We start from the raw sequence: 17,729 nt of genomic DNA on the forward strand, positions 1-17,729 counted from the left end.
GAGATATAATTGTAATGAAGAGGGAAAAAATGAAGTAAAAAAAAAAAAAAAGGCAAAGCCACGTATTTTGGTCCAAGTGCATTTATTGTGATCTCTTCTCTTGAGTGGTGTCGGCCAACTCATTCAGATCCAGTCTGAAAGTTTACTCAAGTGCTTTGTTTTTAGTTGTGCATAACTCCCAACCACTAAATTGCGGTTAGCGAAAAATGCTAAGTGGCTAGAAAGACGCAGATGTTCATGTCAAGCCCTCCTGATCACTCTCAGTTGGAAGGTGGTGAAGATGCTGGTGGTGGTGGCGGCGGCGGAGTTACTGGTGGCTGGAGCTCTTCGTCGCTACTGCCTTCTTGGTCTGCTGCTTCAGCCTGCACGATGGAGTCGGTGGATTGCGACAGGCTTCTCATGCTACTGGGCGTACACGGCAATCTCTCCCGGGCCCTCTCCGAGGGGGCTGCTATGTTGCTGTCAGCCGCCGTCTCTGACAACCATGGAGGAGCCAGCGTTGATTCTGCTGGGTCCATTTGCATCAGGAAGGTTGGGTTCTCATTTTCTGCCCCAAAAAAAAAAAAGATTTTCTCAAATTTTCAATCAGTGTTTGGATTCTTCTAGGAGAAGCCGATGGATGGAATCTACCTTCTGCTTTACGGAGGACTTTCATGGTGAGTGAGTCATCTGATGCCTCAAAGCTGGAGGTGCTGCCCTCCTCTAATATATCAGGCTCTAGAAAAGAAATGTTATGAATGTCAAAATAAAACGCTCACACCCACTCCGTTGCATACCTTCGTTTTCATAACGGTAAAGTTTTCCCGATGACATCTGCAAGAAGAAGAGGTGCAGAAATATTTGATCAAATTCAAATCCCAGCTGATTTCCAACATTTCAATCATGAAAACTTAACCTTATGGTCGTGGAGTTTTTTAGGGTACTTTGTGCTTGTCTTTGCAACGGCCCCCAGCTTTGTCGACTTAAAAGACTCCAAACGATTTCTCATGGTCCTCTGGAAGATCTCCTGCGCTTCTTTTTTGTCTTTGTTGACCTCGATATAGCTTCTACTATATCTATGCCGATGCTGGGATGCAAAAAAATTGGGATTAATCATTACATTGTGTTTTATTTTGCTTTTAGGACTTCGCTACCTGTTTCCTGCCTTTGTACAAGTGTTGCTGCAGCAGGTGGTGACTGATGTCTTCCGTTTGCTTCGCACCCTTGAAAGACTGATCGTGCATTTCCAAGCTCACCGAAGGCCAAGGCTCTCGTCTACTCGGGTAAAAATGATCAAAAATGGCCACTCAATTATCTCGACCCGTTGAAATGATTGACTTACCCCAAAGAGGACACTGCGCCACGATTGTCCACCATAATGTCAGGCATCACTTCCGAGGATTTTTGCGCAAACTTTCTCTCGAGTTCAATCACTCCAGATTGATTCCGGATTAATCCCAAAGAACCGTTGCGTTCACCCTGCATCCGATAATAGCGTTTAGAACAATTAAGAAGATATTTTACCGTGTGCGGTAGGTACCAACCTCGGCCACGTAACTTATAGCGTCCTTGAGATTGAGCCGATGAAAAACTTTGAAAACGTAATCTTGATTCTTCCTCGCCGACGGCTTCATCAAAATGGGCGCCACCCACTTGTTTTCAAAATGATTCCACCTGCGCAGCAAATAACGCTTAGAGCACCATTCAAATCCCAATTTAAAAAAAAAAAATGATGTCACATACTTATCCATCATGTAGTTGTGACCAAATTGCCCGGCGATATCTTCAATTGCAACAAGCATGTGTTCGAAGACCTGATTGAACAACAGGATTGTGTTTTAATTGTGTAAATGCAATTTTTTTTTAAATCCTCACCTTATTCTGCACCGTTTCGATGAGCGTGTGCTCAGCATCCGAAGCTCTCTTCACTTTCAGCCAAGAGACAAGAGGTTTCAGCGTCAGTCCCTGTAAATTAAATACTGAGCCACATCAACCAATCTAAAATCCTCTTAAGAAAACAAAAACCTACCTGAAGGATAACCGTGACATAAACGACAATGAGAGTCGTGGAGACCAATAAATTTTTCTCCTTAATCATGTTTTTATCCAGCATCATTGCCAGGCCATAAGCAACTGCCCCTCGCAGGCCACCGTAGCTCATAATAATCTGATCAATGAACTCCAAAGGAACCAGCCGGAATTTGTTCATGATCCAGGTTAGGAAAAAAACACCTGTTGCACACAAACTTGTAAATCATTGTATCCATTTAACTCTAAAATCTGATCAAATCTCACCGATGAAGCGATTCACAAAGATGAAGAAGAGTGTGAGGAGGACAAAGCCCGTATTCCACACCCATAATTCCTTATCAATGGCTATGATTCCCAGGAAAACAAAAATGATGGTTTCGGATCCATTGGCGAGCACCTTCATGGCATATCTGACCGTCGTGACGGATCTTTCATCCATGTTTGCGTTGATGTACTTCTTGCAGACCACGCCACAGCAGAAAACCCTAAAAAAAAATTCAAACCGTTCAGCGAGTACATTAAACAGTAATCAGATTTAAAGGACTCACGACAAGATGGCGGAAAGGGACAACATCTCAGCAGTCAGGTAGGAGAGGTACCCCACCACAAAGATAAAACCCGGCTCGATAATCTGGATGCTTCTTGTGTATCTGGTCAGAAGCGAGAGCAGCAAACCAAAAACTACACCGAGGACGGAGCCGCCGACCGCCACTAAAAAAAAAGACACTGGACAAAACAGGAAGTAAAACCTCAAAACATTGTTTTGCTCCTTAAGACAATCTCACTCCTTACCTATTCCACTGAATATATCCAAAACATCAATGTAGGCCTTGTTGTGGGAAATATAAGCCTCAATCATATTGAAGAGCATCTAAAAAAAAAAAAAAAAAAAACAGCACAGCAATTAATACAACATTCAATAGGTCCAATTAAAACGGCTAATTTCCTTATTTACTGTCAATGAAGAGTTAGTAAACGGCTCTGCATATTCACCACTGTCACTCCATCATTGACGAGTGACTCGCCCAACACCAGAATGAAAAGGACCTCATTGACGTGGACCTCCTCAAACACGGATAAAACAGCCACTGGGTCCACAGCGGCAATTACAGAGCTGAATAAAAGATAATGAAGCAAGGCCATGTCCAAATTACCTTAAAAAAAAGGCAGACAAAAAGATTTAATCGTGGGAAGCTTTGACTTGAACCTTTTGCATCTTCTTACCCATGGCTCCATCCTTCTGACAGCCCCATAGGGTCAACCCCAAGCTGACAGTATTCCATAAAGTCCCAATAATGGCGTAGACCAGAATGGTTCCAATATTTCGGAAGAACAGCTTATTTGGCAAAAAATAGCCGGCATCCAGGACGATTTGAGGAAGCAGGTATAAGAAAAATACGGTGGGGGTCAACTCGAAGAGGTGCACGATGTCTGCCCACCAGATGATGAGACCCAGGATGAAGCCGAAGATAATGAGCAGAGCGCTTTCTGGGATTATATAGGTCACATGATGATTCGCCTCGATCACTGTGGAGGGAATTGAAGATAATAGGATTGTTGGGGAATAAAGAATATCATAGAACAAATAGTGTTTATTATAGACCATCAGAGAAGTATCACAGAAGTAAAAAAATTAAATATTCTGGAATTTTTACTTACCTAATTTTGCCAAAAAAGCCACCAGTACCCCTAGTGCAACTATATAAGGACCCTTCACATGATCCCACCTAAAGGACACAATGTCTATCCTGGTTCCATTTCCACTGGTATTTTGATGCTTTACTGTCCCATCTTCAGCTATCGGGGAACCAAGGACCACCAAAATTAGCAAGACCGAGCAGAGGAGCCAAATGTATGCTAATCCACATGGATGCATTTGATTCGTTCAATAAGGCAAGAAAATTTAAAGGCACTCCTTTTGCCTTGAACTCCAGAGACAGTCAATAAGTTCAAACTTTCTTTGGCTTTTGCCAATTTCTCTCTTATTACTTTAACTTACACCTCTCATTTTCATCTTTACTCCATTAATGGTGATTGTTTCCCGTGGTCAGGCGATGAAATAAATGTCGGAGAGTTGATTCACGTTGTCCTTTAGACGCAAAAGGCACTTTAATATGCGGGTGATGACGTAATCGGCGTGACGTCACGTCCAGATAGCCGTCCGGTAATTTGCGTTTGGCATAAATTTGAATATCGAATAAGGCAAACAGGATTAAAAATTGCAGAGTCGGGGTTATTTTTCGACTTTTTTTTTTTAAATAAAATTTTAATCGACTGGTAATGAATGAGTGCCCCCTGCCTCTTAGTGGTGGAAACGCGTAACTTGTTGACTGCTGTGTTTATAAATTAGGAATAATAATAATTTTATTTTCATTCCACCTTTGTTAGTGTATAGAGAAAATCGGAGGAAATGGATGTGTAAGAAGAATGATAAATAAATAAACTCCACATTCTTTTTTCATTTTAATTTCAAAAATCTACATGAAACAGTCTAATATTTTACTTGGTCAAAGTATTCTTAAGAGAAAGTTTATAACAGCTGGTGACTATCATCCAAATATTTTCCCGCATGGATGAAAAAAAAAACAATATAATTGTTTGGGTTGAAAGATTATTAAGATAAAAATATCTTTAATGCTACTCTGTAGCTTTCACATTTTCATTGAATGGGTTATATTAATAAATAAAAAGCTGTACATATTGCATCCCTTGAAAAAAAATTGTGTGCATTTTACACCTGATGCTAACATCTCCCACGTGTTTAGCAAATGGTGATGATAAATCTACATGGGTCAAAGTGTCACCAGTACAAAGGTTCTAAAGGAGTTAACGAGTCTCAGAGAAAAAAAAACACATTCCCTTGACAATATTTAGAGAAGAGACAGTGCAAAGTCTGAGGTAATGTTCTGTGTCTTTGGCAGCCAAGTTAAAGGAGATGAAGAAGGGGAGGCTACATGTGACCCCCGTGCCTATCAGAAGGTGGTGGAGGTGGTGGCGTCAATGGCGGCGGTAACTCATCTTCATCCCTCTCTTGCGTAACAGGTACGTCAGCTTGCATGAAAGAATCGGTGGAACGAGTACTGATGCGTAGCGGGGCGAGGCGTCTCAGGTTGCTGGGTGTCCAAGGCAGCCTCACTTGGGCCCTCTGGGAGGGGGCCACCATGCTGCTATGGAGCTCGGTCTCCGCTAACCACGGTGGAATCTGCATGGGCCCCAGAGTGTCCACATCTGGCATAAAGGCTGGATTCTCAATTCCAGCTGGAGAATGATAAATAGATTACAAGTCTGGAATTAATAAGTAGGTCAACTGATGGATTGATTTTACCTCCCACTCTGTAGTTGACCCTCATGGGGAGTGAATCTCCTGATGTGTCATAGCCAGAAGCGCTGTCTCCTTCTGAGAACTCGAAATCTTCATCACCGGAATGATAGCTTTTAGTTTTATCGGTTGTTTTTCTGAATGACATCTGCAATATAGGAAAAATTGTTATTTACAAACATTTCGCAACGCATTGATCTCGGCTGGCCTCCCGCTTGACCTTTTGTTGCTGGTCTTTCTTTTGATGCTTGGTTATGGTCTTTGGTGGAGCAACACCCATTTTTGCTGACTTGAATGACTCCAAACGACTTCTCATGGTCCTCTGAAAGATCTCCTGCACTTCGTTTTCATCTTTGTTGACGTCAAAATGACTCCGGCTATACCTGTGTCGGTGCTAGCATGTTGAGAATAGAAATTAGTTCATTCTTTATGATCAAAGTTTGATGTTTTGATCATGATACCTGTTTTCTGCCTTTGTACAAATGTTGCTGGAGCAAATGATGGCTGTTGATGTCCTCTGCTTCCCTCACACCTTTTATGGACTGCTGGTGCATTTCCAAACTCACTGATGGCACGGGGTCTCGTCTATGAAGGTGAAACCGAAATAGTTATTTTATATTCAAGTGTAGGAGACCTGAAATTGGTATTTTGGTCCACTCACCCCATGGAGGACATTGTACCACGATCATCTGCCATGTCAGCCATGATGTCTGGCATCATCTCAGGGAAATTGTCACCATACTTTTTCTTGAAGTCAACGAATGCCGATTCGTTTCGGATGAACTCCAGAGAGCCCCTGCGTTCACCCTGAACCAACAGAATAATTATTTTTGACGTTGGGAATATTCAAGAACAAATAGAAGCTGTTAAGGTCACCCACCTCATCCACATAGCTCATAGCATCCTTAAGGTTCAGTTTATGGAAAACTTTGAAGACATGGTCACGATTCTTCCTTACGGATGGCTTCATGAAAATCCTCGACATATATTTCTCCTCGAAATGATTCCACCTTCACAGAAAGCAAAAAATGTTCAGTTAAAAATTTCAATCCTAATCAAAGTGTTCCCATACTTGTCTCTCATGTAGTTGTGTCCAATTTGTCCCGATATATCTTCGATGGCGACCAGCATGTGATCGAATACCTGGAAAAAAATATATATTTAAGTCTTGGAGGTTTATTTCAGTAGAGGTGCTGGAAAATGATCTTAAATTCACCTTGTCTTGCACTTTTTCAATAAGTGTGAGCTCGCTCACTGCAGCTCTCTTGACTTTCAGCCAAGTGACGAGAGGTTTCATAGTTACTCCCTACAACCCAAAGAAAAAAAAGTTCAAAAACTTTTCTAAAAGTCTATTTGGGGACGTGAAATCATTACCTGAAGGATGACAGTGAAGTAAACAACAATCAAAGTCGTGGAGACCATTAAATTCTTCTCCTTAATCTTGTTTTCATCCAGCATCACTGCCAGGCCATAAGCAACTGCCCCTCGCAGGCCACCGTAGCTCATAATTATCTGATCAATAAACTCCAACGGAACCAGCCGGAATTTGTTCATGATCCAGGTTAGGAAAAAAACACCTGTTGGGGAATTTTCAGCCATCACATTTAGAAATTCCACATCAAAAAAAGAACTTAAATCTTACCAATGATCCGATACACAAAGATGAAGAGGAGTGTGAGGAGGACAAAGCCCGTGTTCCACACCCATAGATTTTTATCAACGGCAGATATTCCCAGGAAAACAAAAATGATGGTTTCTGATCCATTGGCGAGCACCTTCATGGCATATCTGACCGTGGTGACGGACCTTTCATCCATGTTTGCGTTGATGTACTTTTGGCAGCTGACGCCACAGAAGACAATTCTAAATTGGAGAAGCACAACTTATAAATTTAAAACCTAGAATGAGTTAGGGAGGGGGGGGGAAAATTATTTGATCGCTCAAGAGGACTTACGAAAGGATGGCAGAAAGGGAGAGCATCTCAGCAGTGAGGTAGGAGAGGTACCCCAACACGAAAATGAAGCCGGCCTCAATGATCTGAATATTTTTCGTGCATCTGGTCAGAAGAGAGAGCAGCAAACCAAACACCATACCGAGTAGCGATCCGCCGAATGCCACCACAAAGAAGGAAACTGGAGACAAAGGAGAACATTTGAAATATTTCAGATTATTCCCACAAATTACGTTTAAAGACTCCTTACTTATTCCTTTAATTATCTCCACAGCATTAATTTTGGCTCCTCCCAGAGAGACAAATGCATCAAATACATTGAAGAGCACCTAAAGTAGAGAAAAAAAAATATTATTTTGAGTTTGTTGGAGAAAAGCATGGTTACTTAGTGCTAATTATCTGGCCATGTAAAAAGGGTCTCAACATAGAGCCTTGTGGTACACCAAGAGTAATTTTGTGGTACATGCTCATATTGTATTGTCATATGAGAATGGAGTCTACAAACCACTGTCACGCCATCGTTGAGGAGTGACTCTCCAAACACCAGGATGAAGAGGACCTCATTGACATGGACCTGTTCAAACACTGCTAGGACGGCGACCGGGTCCACAGCGGCTATCAGACTGCCAAAAAGAAGGTACTGCAGCAGGCCGATGTCCAGATCACCTGCAGAAGGTCAGAAGACAGACTTTGCAGTTATGTACAGTTTGTATGTATATGCAACTATGTTTTGTATTTTTAACGTAATTGGCCAGTGAAGATGATTTCCTTCTTACCCATAGCTCCTCCCTTGTGACAACCCCATAGCGAGAGGCCCAAGCTAGCAGCGTTCCAACAAGTCCCAATGATAGCGTAGACCAGGATGGTTCCCAAGTTAGTGAAGAACAGTTTGTTTGGCATGAAGTAGCCAGCATCCAGGATGATTTGGGGAAGCAGGTAGAAGAAAAAAACGGTCGGGGTCAACTTGAAGGTCTGGACCTTATCCGCACCCCAGATAATGCCGCCGAGGATGAAGCCGAAGCAAATGAGCAGGGCGCTTTCTGGGATTATGTTTGTCACATGATGGTTGGCCTCGATTACTGTTGAAACATGAAGAAATGTCAGAATTAGTTAGATGGCAGCGAGATAGATTAAACTCAGGAAAGGAATTTAAAGTGATGAATAAGACTACAAAATCTCATTCCAAATTATTTTTGGGGATTTTAGCTCCAGTTTAGCTCCAACCAAATCATAAAACCTAAACTTGCAAAATTTGCAAATGATCGACTCTTGAACTTTTTGTCCTTGGCATATCATTAACCATGGTCGTGAATATAAATGGCAGGAAATTACTTTGCATAACTAAACAGACATTTGGTTAAGGTTGCTTGACTTTATGGCTTAATAATCAAGCTCAGTGAACCAGTAAAAGAAAAAAGCCACTTATTTCACAATATTGATTTATGTCAGTGCGGATTATTTATGTTGTGTGGGTTGCATTCATTAGATGACATTTATTTTTAATGTTTTACTTCATTTAAGAATAGAAAACTTTTTAATTACTCCTATGTGTTATTCCTAAAACCTCTTGGAACCAAAATAACATGAAATATGTTGAATCACACATAGCATGATTTTAACTACAAAACATTCTGAGCCTAAGACTATGTCTATAAACAAATATTATTTTTACATACCTAGTTTTGACAAAAAAGCAACAATGATCCATAACGCAATCAGATAAGGGCTCTCCACATGATGCCACTTAAAAGACACGATGGGTATCCCGGTGATGTTGGAGGCGTGTTCATGACCACTTGCATCAGGTTTGGAATGTTGATGGTCCCCGTTCTCCACCGTGACCCCGGGAATAAAACAAATCAACAGTACTAACCCGAGTAGCCAAATGCGTGCGTGTCCACGTGGTTCCATTTGGGCAAAAAAAAATCTTACTCTTAATTATCTTTGTCTTTGAGTTGTCCAGTGGTCAAACGACGGAGTGAGCAGAAAACACAACTCGGCCTTTTTATATATTCAGCATCTCCTCCGTGACCAAGGTTGAAAGTTGATTTAGTGTAACGGATGTCCAGAAAAGGTGTGGATTACGTGATAAGTAAAGCTCTGGATGTGTTTGGCTACATTTCAACTGGTTCATCTTGCAGCTTTAGGCTGAGTAATAATTGACACTGTTACGCAATCGTTAGTTAAAGACAGATGGAAAGTTTTGAAAATGTGCAATTTGGTGCACTCAAGTGAAATACAATTAAACTGCGGCGTATAAGTTTATGATATAAAAAGCAATTTAGTGGGCTCTGCATGCCGTCATAATCTACCTTTATATATTTTTTTATATATGGTATGAAAATTGCTGATTCGAGCAAGTATGACTGGAGGTTTTATTTGAAGTGTTCCGTCCTGTTTGAGCAGGACAAGGCACAAAGAAAAGGTTTGCTAGTATGACATATGAGCTCTCACACAGGTGTGCAACTCTGGTTATGACGTAATATTGATTTTTTAACTGCTGAATTGCTTAAATTGGTTTCAGCTCACGAGTGAGTTATAAATGGAGCGTTGATGCACGTTGTAAACTCAGATAAAGATGATATGACTGAGTAATAACAACTAGTATGGGTTACCATGTCAGTCAAGATGAAGTGTGCTGGGGATTGAACTTTAAAATTGTCATTGATGACGCATCCAGCACGAGAAGTGGGTCATAAATTTCATTGCTGATGTATATGACACTGAGTCATGGAGAACACTAAAAAAGCAAAAGACAAGTACAAAGAAAGAAAGCATTGTGATTCCCTGAGCAGGAAACAAAATCTGGGAAAATTAGTGTCATTGTCCGGATGTTAAAGTCAACAGTGAGGGTGTGTGCATATTTTTGGTGTTTGGATTTAGTTCTAGTTTCGACCCACCAATGATAAACGGAAGCACCGTCTCAAAACATCATAACGTTTGTTGCAACTTGTAACAATTCAATGCTGGATCACTTATCTTTTTCCGTACACAAAATAACATTGTTTTCGATGACCTGCACAAATCCTTCATCATATTCAATAAGGAAGTGCACATCCCCTTATTTATGTATCATGAAGTGTACACAAATATGGAACACACGCACACTTGAAATCATTTACAGTGTCCACAGGGTCAGCCATGTTTTTGGTGTTTTGGTAAAAATAATGACATGCAAGTCATTTCATAACATTCCAAGCAAGGCATCTCCAGATTTATTATCATTAATCCTACCAAGTGTTCTTTCTCCCTAATACGACGCCCGAAATTTTAATCAATTTCGACTGTCGTGTCATGATTATTTTAATACTCGATTAATCGGTTGCATGTTTTGTCAAATCGATATTTTTTTCCCCATCATTTTATTAAAAAACAAATTGACTGAGCAGAAAATGCTACGATAAATTATTTACGATTCAGTTGTAGGTTTGGTGCGTCAGAAAATGGGTAAAATATTACGATTAACTGATTATCAAAAATAATGATCCACTAATTTGATAATCAATTAGAGGTCGATTCATCAAATAAGTGACAATAATGAGCCAAAATAAGAAGAGGAAAGTACAAGCATCTTCAAGTCATCACTTTTTTTTTTTCACGCAATAATCATTGATGGACTTACTGAGTTTGCAGATCCAGGAGACCAGAATCCACAGAGCCACTAAATACGGGACGGAGACATGACTCCACTTCCACGACACAATGGGCAGAGTAGTGATGGGCTCACCGCCCTCGCCATGACCACCGCCCTCGCCATGACCGCCACTTTCACCGTCCCCCGTCTCATGGTCTGTTTCTGATCCTGAGGTTGTTTCTTCATCACTGCTTCTTTCTGTCTCATTGTGTGCAGAGCGGGCCACTCTATGTAAGCTCAGTCCATGGGAAAGCATCAAGAAGATGCAAAGGAAAAGTGTTGCATGTCGCACAGTTGCCATTGCTGTTTTGATTTTAACCTCAAAGTTTGCTCTCTATTGTCTTCTAGCTGTCTTTTGCTTTGCTCTCATCATCTGAGGAAGGTGGTTGTCTTCAGCAGTCCGTCGAGGGTGCACCTTTTCTTTTTTTTAAAACAGGTGAGGCTCAGCCCATCTTCATGCCTGTCTGTCTCCTCCTACTTTCTTGCTGGCTCAGCGGGTTCAACCACTTTATTCAATAGAAGATTGGATGCCCCCATCCCTCCTTTTGTGCCATATATGTTTTATATACCTTTTTCCCTTTATGTTGGAGTTGTAAAGTTACTATATAACTTCACCTGCTATTTTAAACTGGACTTTGAAGTTGCCTATAAATGTCTAAATCCCCTTCCTGGTTTAAATACGTTAAATTTGTCGATTTTATTCACATAATTGTTGATTTGTAAAAATTAAAAAGGGTTAGTTCCAAACATTAAAAAAAATCAAATTTGTTAGAAAAATATAAATGTAACTTGTTTCATTTGGTTTTTTATTTTATATGCAATATGTTTTGATCTATTTTGAATGTAAAAATGTTGAACAGCTTCCCTATTGTAAAACATTGAGGAAAAAGCCAGGTCTTTCCAGAAATCCAATATTGCACCATGTTCAATAAAAAAACGTCAAGTCAAATTTGTTTCCTTGTGATGCGCACGTGCAACAATTTGGTGATAAGTATCGGCGAAATACCGTCATATAAATTTTACTGCTATTTATTTAGCATCACAAGTGAGATTTTTTTTTTCCTGCTTTTACCGTATCATGCAGACATATAGGTCAAAGATTTGCCCTTTTATGACTATTCAGATTTGCTATATTAAAGTCAAATCAAAGACATCCATCCATGCAGAGAAGCACACACACTCATACACTGTTTATGAGTAAACTCAATACATCCGTTGTTAACCTGACTTAAGAAAAAAAATATCTGTCTGGGGTCAGAGGTCACCAGGTGGGTTGTTTTAACCTTGGAGGTTAGTAAAATGTCAGACAGAGCAAGTCAGGTTCATAAAAGTAAGAAAATTGAGTTCATTGATTGTATATATTTATATATATTGTGCTAAATGAAAACAACTGTGAGTCGGAGTTTACAGGGAAAAAGTTGAGTCATAGGATTGAGAAAACAGAAGCCTCTATCAGATATATTGTGCCTTGAATATAGCTGGAATATCACAACTTCCTGAAGGACGACTTCCCGTATCTGTAATTGATTTACTGCTCCAACAAGACAGTACATTTTCTTTGATAAAACAATACGTCAAACATTTGTCCCATCAAGGCCAATCAAGTCCATTGTAATTATTGTTAATCTTTAAACATAATTAGTTCAGTAAGTTGATGGAACAAATGAAAAGGAATTTCCGACACACCTTCGTGTATCAGGAAGGAAGGATGAGGAAAGGTCTACCATATTTAGTTCACAGTGTCAAATTCTAGAATAGCATTTGTGGGACGGGTTGCTACCTGCATGGAGTCCAGTTGAAATGGAGGCTTGTGTTTATAAGTTGACAGTTTCAGTAATTGTCGTGTTGGAGCAACATAAGCCCACTAAGGTGACCTTTAAAATGCACGCCATTAAATATAATCATTAAAAGTGCAAAAATGTGACTTTTGAATACCTCAGTCACTTTATTTTTATAAATAATCCTCTGTGTGGTGTTATATAGTAGTTTTGCACCGTGTTAAATGAAAACTTCTCATACAGTTGTATTTTAAAATGCGCATAATCATGTTTTTGATGGCCGAATTCAGTATACAGTGCCTCTTTTGTGTTAAATGTTAATTGAGTGAGCATACTAATTTTGACCTATATTGCCACCACCTCAATGCCTGGCTTTTGCTATTATTATTATTATTATCATTATTATTATTATTTGTGTTATTATTTTTTATTTTTTTATTATTGTTGTCTATCAACAATTAGCCAAATTTTTTAAAATGATGATTTATTATTTTGATGACGAATAATACAGTAATTGCTAGGCGACAGTAAGCTTTGCGGTTTGTTATGAGAGCTGTGCGGCCGCTCACATGACGTTACCCAGCATTCCCCGGGCGCTCCGTCGCTCACCGACGCCCCATTGAGGAAGAAGCAGGGATGCCTGTCGCTGTCGGTAAGTCATACTAAACATTATATTATTTCTCTACGCGTAGCTTTTTTTAAAAATACAACGTCTTGATAGACGCGATCGAGGCGTTTTCTTGCTTTTTTTTTTCATGGCTGCAACTTGTTGATCGTGGGGGGGCCGTCAAAGTTTTCGCTCCGACATGCAACATGGTTGCGCATCAGTTTGTGAAAACGTTATGTAATATTGGTTGAATTTTGATGCTTTAGAGACAAAATAATCGACAAAAATGTTATTTGTAATACTTAAAGCTTGTCGAGTGGACACGTGAATAGGTATGAACAGAAAGCGATATTAATCTATGACCGTGTGGATGAGTGAGGTCAAAGGTCGTTCGTTACAAAGATCCGACAGGTATAAACACATTTTTTTCTCTTTTGACAGAATTAATCGTTTAAATTGGTTGACAGTAGTTGTGTTTAGATCATTTTAGTCACAAGGTTCACAGGAAACTTGTTATCATGTTTTGTTTGTTTCTGCTTTCCATTAATCAATAAATTGATTAGTCTAGAAAAATACACTTGTCAACAACAAATTTTAATCAGAGATGGCTTGGTGTCCTTGAACGTCTGTAGTAACACTAACCCTTAATTAATATTATATGAATTATTCAATTAGCAAAAAAAAAAAAGTTGCATCTCTAATTAAAAGAAATTTAAATAAAAAATATAGATCTGCATTTCAAGTTTCACATTATTTTTCAGACTAATACTCGCTACACAGATCTAAAACAAAGTGCGATCGCAGGGTCAGCAAATCACGGCCGGGTTCCAAAGTGCCTTCCTTCAGCTCGGCAAGATAACAAGTCCGTCAAAGCCAAGAAGCGACTTGTTGCAGTCAAACAAATCGTTAAAGTCTTGTGTATTTTTACCCAAAGGTTAACAGTCCTTCTTTTTTAAGATACACACAATGATCACATGACGTAACTTCAAGCTAGAAAAAGGCATATAAACCAGGTTCGAGTTTTATTTGCTTCTCTTTGATCCCCAGCCTCCGACATGGATTTCAAGGTGGCCTTTTCAGCCTTGGAGGTCGCGTGCGAAGAAAATATCTCGGCTTTTTCGAACCCTTCTGCTGAGCTTGCCTGTGGCCCAGTGACTCAGCGCTTGGTAAAGTGCATGAAAAAGATTCAGGAACACGCTCGAGCTATTGAGCCTTTGGTCGACAGCTTCACTGCCGTCTATCACCATTATGACTTTGACCCGCAAACGCCTGGAAATGGATACCGCAGCCTGATCAAGGTATGGAAATTATTTCTGTGGCCAGAATATTTGATTGTAAGAATATTCAATATTTAATTTTTTTTTATCTGTGATTTTCAGGTGATCCATTCATGCCTTTTACACGTCCTGCACAAGGCTCGCTACATTGCATCAAATCACTCGAGCACCTTCTTCCGAGCGGAACACAACGCCTCGGAGATGGAGGCCTACTGCAGCGCGCTCTGCCAACTCCGAGCGTTGCTCTACCTGGCGAAGCGGCTGATCAACGATAACGATTTTGGTCAGCTCTACTCTCTTCAGGACTTGGACCTGAGTCACAGATATGTGCAGGAATACAGCTCCATGCACAAAGCTTGTTTTTATGGACGCTGCCTGGGCTTTCAGGTCTGTCGGCAACAACTGGGTTGATTCTGTGAACACGTTCGAACTAAGAGATTTTTTATTTTGACAGTTCACACCGAGTCTTCGTCCGTTCCTCCAGACTATCGTCATAAGCATGATCTCATACGGTGAGACGTATGGAAAACAGCAGCCCGGGCTCGGTGAGTCTCACGATACGGTTCCGTCTGCTCTACTTTTAGCTCATTGAATTTTTTTTGTCGTCAGGTTTAGCAGCCCTGTCTCTCCTCACGTCGGGAAAGTACGTCATCGATCCAGAATTACGCGGTGCAGAATTTGAACGCATTACCCAGAACCTGGACATGCAGTTTTGGAAGTCCTTCTGGAATATCACAGAGTCCGAGATTTTAACAGTAGGCAGGGTCAAATGTTTTAATCCTTAATCCTTCCTAATATTCTTCTTCTTCTCGTCTGAAGTCCAAGTGAGGGTTTTAAATGTATTTCTCTTCTTCTTGTTGTCTCCTCAGGGCTTGTGTCGAATAGCCTCCTACCCAGTTCAATTGAACCTGACGCTAACGATACCTCCCGTTCCGTTAATCCTCCCCCTGTCATCGGACCCAAATCTGTTTGCCACTGTGTCACCTCCACTGGCCCACTGGGGTCCCGGCCCAGTCCACATGCGCCTGATCTCCCATGAGATTCGACAAGGACAGGTGACAAATGATTTAGCGTCATTTTTGTGTAACATTTTCTGATAAATGTTTTTAATGATTATTTTGCAGGACAGTGAGGAGCTCTTGTCTTTTTCTCGCGGCGATCCGCCCTCCGTCTCTGCTTCCAATCTCCCGTGGGTGCAGAAGCAGCCCCTTTCCCCGTGGTTGCTCATTCATTTCCACGGAGGAGGCTTTGTGGCCCAGACATCCAAATCCCATGAGGTCCAATGACTTTTTTTAACTTTTTCAATTCCACGCCGTAATGCGTTACAGCCTCTAAAACCTCTCCATGTTTTGTTTTATATCAGAACTATCTGCGAAGCTGGTCCAAGAGGTTGAATGTTCCTGTTCTTTCTGTTGACTACTCTCTGTCACCTGAAGCCCCCTTTCCTAGAGCTCTTGAGGAATGTTTCTACGCTTACTGCTGGGCTTTGAAAAACTGCCGTCTGCTCGGTGAGTGTACGACATCATGGAATAAATGTAGCTTGATTTAGCTTCCCCGCGTTTGTGTTTCAGGCTCGACAGCGGAGCTCGTCTGTCTGGCGGGCGACAGCGCTGGCGGCAACCTCTGCATCACCGTGTCCATGAAGGCCATGACCTGCGGCATCCGGGTCCCTGACGGCATCATGGCGGCCTACCCTGCCACCTTGCTCACCACCGACGCCTCGCCCTCCCGCTTGCTCACGCTCATTGACCCGCTGTTACCTTTCGGCGCTCTTACAAAGTGCCTCAACGCCTATGCAGGTAGATCTGCCTCAACGTTGGGACGCATCATTTAACCCGAGGGGAGTTAATGATGATGCCTGAACGCAAAATAGACGACGTATTTGTGTGCAAACTGGGTAATGTCGACATGAAGACATTACTTGTACAACTAAACACAATGTACCGTGGCAACATGAGGGTCATTATGTAAATTTTACTTTCAAATTTCTCTTCTTTATGGCTAGGTGTGGACTCACAGATTGCACAGCCTGTTGTGGGATGCAACAGTCTGAGAGCCTTGGGTAGACACACCACGGAACTACTCAGTGATCTCACACAAGGAGCCTCCAGCTGGATCCAGTCCTTCCTGCAGCCCGTGTGGCCCATAAGCGGAGCCCACTCAAGAGCATCAAGACATGGAAATTCCACACACAGTCATACCTCCGCTCCAAACTCCCAACTGGATTACCCAGAGGCCTTTGAGCCCCTGCGCTCCGAAAGCCTTGCTCTCGTACAGCCCACCTCCTGCCCAATCATCAGAAACCCGTTTGTGTCGCCGCTGCTCGCGCCTGACAGGCTTCTACAAGGCCTGCCGCCTGTTCACTTAGTGGTGAGACACACAACTATTTTTGTTTCCCCCTCCCCTTTGCTTAACTGAGGAAGTTGACTTCATTTTGTTTCCTGTGCATGTTTCCGCACAGGCCGCCGCTCTGGATGCTTTACTGGATGACTCAGTGATGTTCGCCAAGAAGCTGAGGAACATGGGCCAGCCTGTAAGCTTGACGGTGGTGGAGGACCTTCCGCACGGCTTCCTCAGCCTGTCACAGCTTTCTAAGGAGACCGAAGCTGCCGCAGAAATCTGCTTGGAGAAAATAAGGGAGCTTTTTCTGCAAGGAAACACTAAAGACTGTTCTGATGAAGCCACAAGAGATTAATCACACTCTGATTAATCAATGGGATTCTTTTTCTAGCAGTCTTTCCATCAGAGAGAAATGAAAAGAATCAATTAGGATTCTTTGGGACGGTGAAATTTAAATTCATGCCCAAAGGTTTATTCTCCGTCACTGTTAATTTTAATTAAATGCTGGTTTCCCCCCCTCCCTCGTTGGTTTTATGATCAACAATGACATGTTTCTCCGATATTTGTGGAGAACATGAAGTGCCTTGTTAACCTTTGTAGTGTATGTACAGTACTGGAAGAGCTTTCCAAACATTTCTTGGTTAATAGTTTACTTACACAAAACAGTTTACAGATTCATTATGTAATATATGAACAATATTGTGGCAAGAAAAATGTATTGCTCAGCAATGAAGAAACTTGCTGTACTGTAAATTGTTCTTTATTTATTACAGTGCAATATTTAAAGCCTTATTAAATCAAAAATGCTCAATT

The 17,729-nt window shown here is 41.2% G+C and overlaps 3 protein-coding genes across 4 annotated transcripts; 1 reads left to right on the forward strand and 2 right to left on the reverse strand.

The window, feature by feature from the left end:
• Positions 1–65: 65 nt before the first annotated feature.
• On the reverse strand, positions 66–4,760 carry LOC148379920 (sodium/hydrogen exchanger 3-like). Its single transcript, XM_088366102.1, has 18 exons — positions 4,748–4,760; positions 4,010–4,024; positions 3,670–3,807; positions 3,235–3,537; positions 3,004–3,164; positions 2,803–2,881; positions 2,559–2,736; positions 2,275–2,495; positions 2,009–2,211; positions 1,855–1,944; positions 1,723–1,793; positions 1,524–1,653; positions 1,322–1,458; positions 1,134–1,254; positions 896–1,066; positions 777–813; positions 631–717; positions 66–547 (listed from the first exon to the last, which is right to left on the reverse strand). The coding sequence occupies exons 1-18, from the start codon at positions 4,758–4,760 to the stop codon at positions 261–263; spliced, it is 2,442 nt and encodes an 813-aa protein (XP_088222228.1). The 3' UTR covers positions 66–260.
• Positions 4,461–11,329, reverse strand: LOC148379921 (sodium/hydrogen exchanger 3-like). 2 transcript variants are annotated; one of them, XM_088364394.1, is made up of 15 exons: positions 10,903–11,329; positions 8,057–8,359; positions 7,786–7,946; positions 7,531–7,609; positions 7,284–7,461; positions 6,972–7,192; positions 6,704–6,906; positions 6,546–6,635; positions 6,402–6,472; positions 6,210–6,339; positions 5,991–6,136; positions 5,791–5,914; positions 5,550–5,723; positions 5,336–5,477; positions 4,461–5,268 (listed from the first exon to the last, which is right to left on the reverse strand). In XM_088364394.1, exons 1-15 carry the CDS (start codon positions 11,213–11,215, stop codon positions 4,961–4,963), a joined length of 2,643 nt encoding a protein of 880 aa, XP_088220520.1. In that variant the 5' UTR covers positions 11,216–11,329; the 3' UTR covers positions 4,461–4,960. The 2 variants fall into 2 exon arrangements, with proteins under 2 accessions (XP_088220520.1, XP_088220521.1); XM_088364395.1 differs by lacking the exon at positions 10,903–11,329 and adding an exon at positions 8,957–9,278.
• A 1,913-nt stretch (positions 11,330–13,242) lies between these two features.
• lipea (lipase, hormone-sensitive a) lies at positions 13,243–17,727 on the forward strand. The gene is made up of 11 exons (XM_088365976.1): positions 13,243–13,344; positions 14,347–14,597; positions 14,679–14,963; positions 15,031–15,121; positions 15,186–15,331; positions 15,446–15,631; positions 15,701–15,853; positions 15,940–16,084; positions 16,148–16,375; positions 16,582–16,946; positions 17,038–17,727. Exons 1-11 carry the CDS (start codon positions 13,329–13,331, stop codon positions 17,269–17,271), a joined length of 2,100 nt encoding a protein of 699 aa, XP_088222102.1. The 5' UTR covers positions 13,243–13,328; the 3' UTR covers positions 17,272–17,727.
• Positions 17,728–17,729: the final 2 nt, after the last annotated feature.

This window comes from Syngnathus floridae, chromosome 21 (genome assembly GCF_059516105.1).
Source record: "Syngnathus floridae isolate MCC-2025c chromosome 21, RoL_Sflo_1.0, whole genome shotgun sequence".
NCBI classification, from domain to species: Eukaryota; Metazoa; Chordata; class Actinopteri; order Syngnathiformes; family Syngnathidae; genus Syngnathus; species Syngnathus floridae.

Excerpts from the sequence above, each read along its gene's own strand:
- LOC148379921 (XM_088364394.1), bottom strand. The coding sequence starts at position 11,215 with ATGGCAACTGTGCGACATGCAACACTTTTCCTTTGCATCTTCTTGATG. Across the intron at positions 7,193-7,283 it reads TCCCTTTCTGCCATCCTTTC|AATTGTCTTCTGTGGCGTCA; the intron begins GTAAGTCCTCTT and ends TCTCCAATTTAG. Across the intron at positions 6,340-6,401 it reads CACAACTACATGAGAGACAA|GTGGAATCATTTCGAGGAGA; the intron begins GTATGGGAACAC and ends CTTTCTGTGAAG.
- LOC148379920 (XM_088366102.1), bottom strand. Across the intron at positions 2,737-2,802 it reads GGATATATTCAGTGGAATAG|TGTCTTTTTTTTTAGTGGCG; the intron begins GTAAGGAGTGAG and ends TGTTTTGTCCAG. Across the intron at positions 1,654-1,722 it reads CACAACTACATGATGGATAA|GTGGAATCATTTTGAAAACA; the intron begins GTATGTGACATC and ends TTTGCTGCGCAG.
- lipea (XM_088365976.1), top strand. Across the intron at positions 14,964-15,030 it reads GACGCTGCCTGGGCTTTCAG|TTCACACCGAGTCTTCGTCC; the intron begins GTCTGTCGGCAA and ends TTATTTTGACAG. Across the intron at positions 16,085-16,147 it reads GAAAAACTGCCGTCTGCTCG|GCTCGACAGCGGAGCTCGTC; the intron begins GTGAGTGTACGA and ends TTTGTGTTTCAG.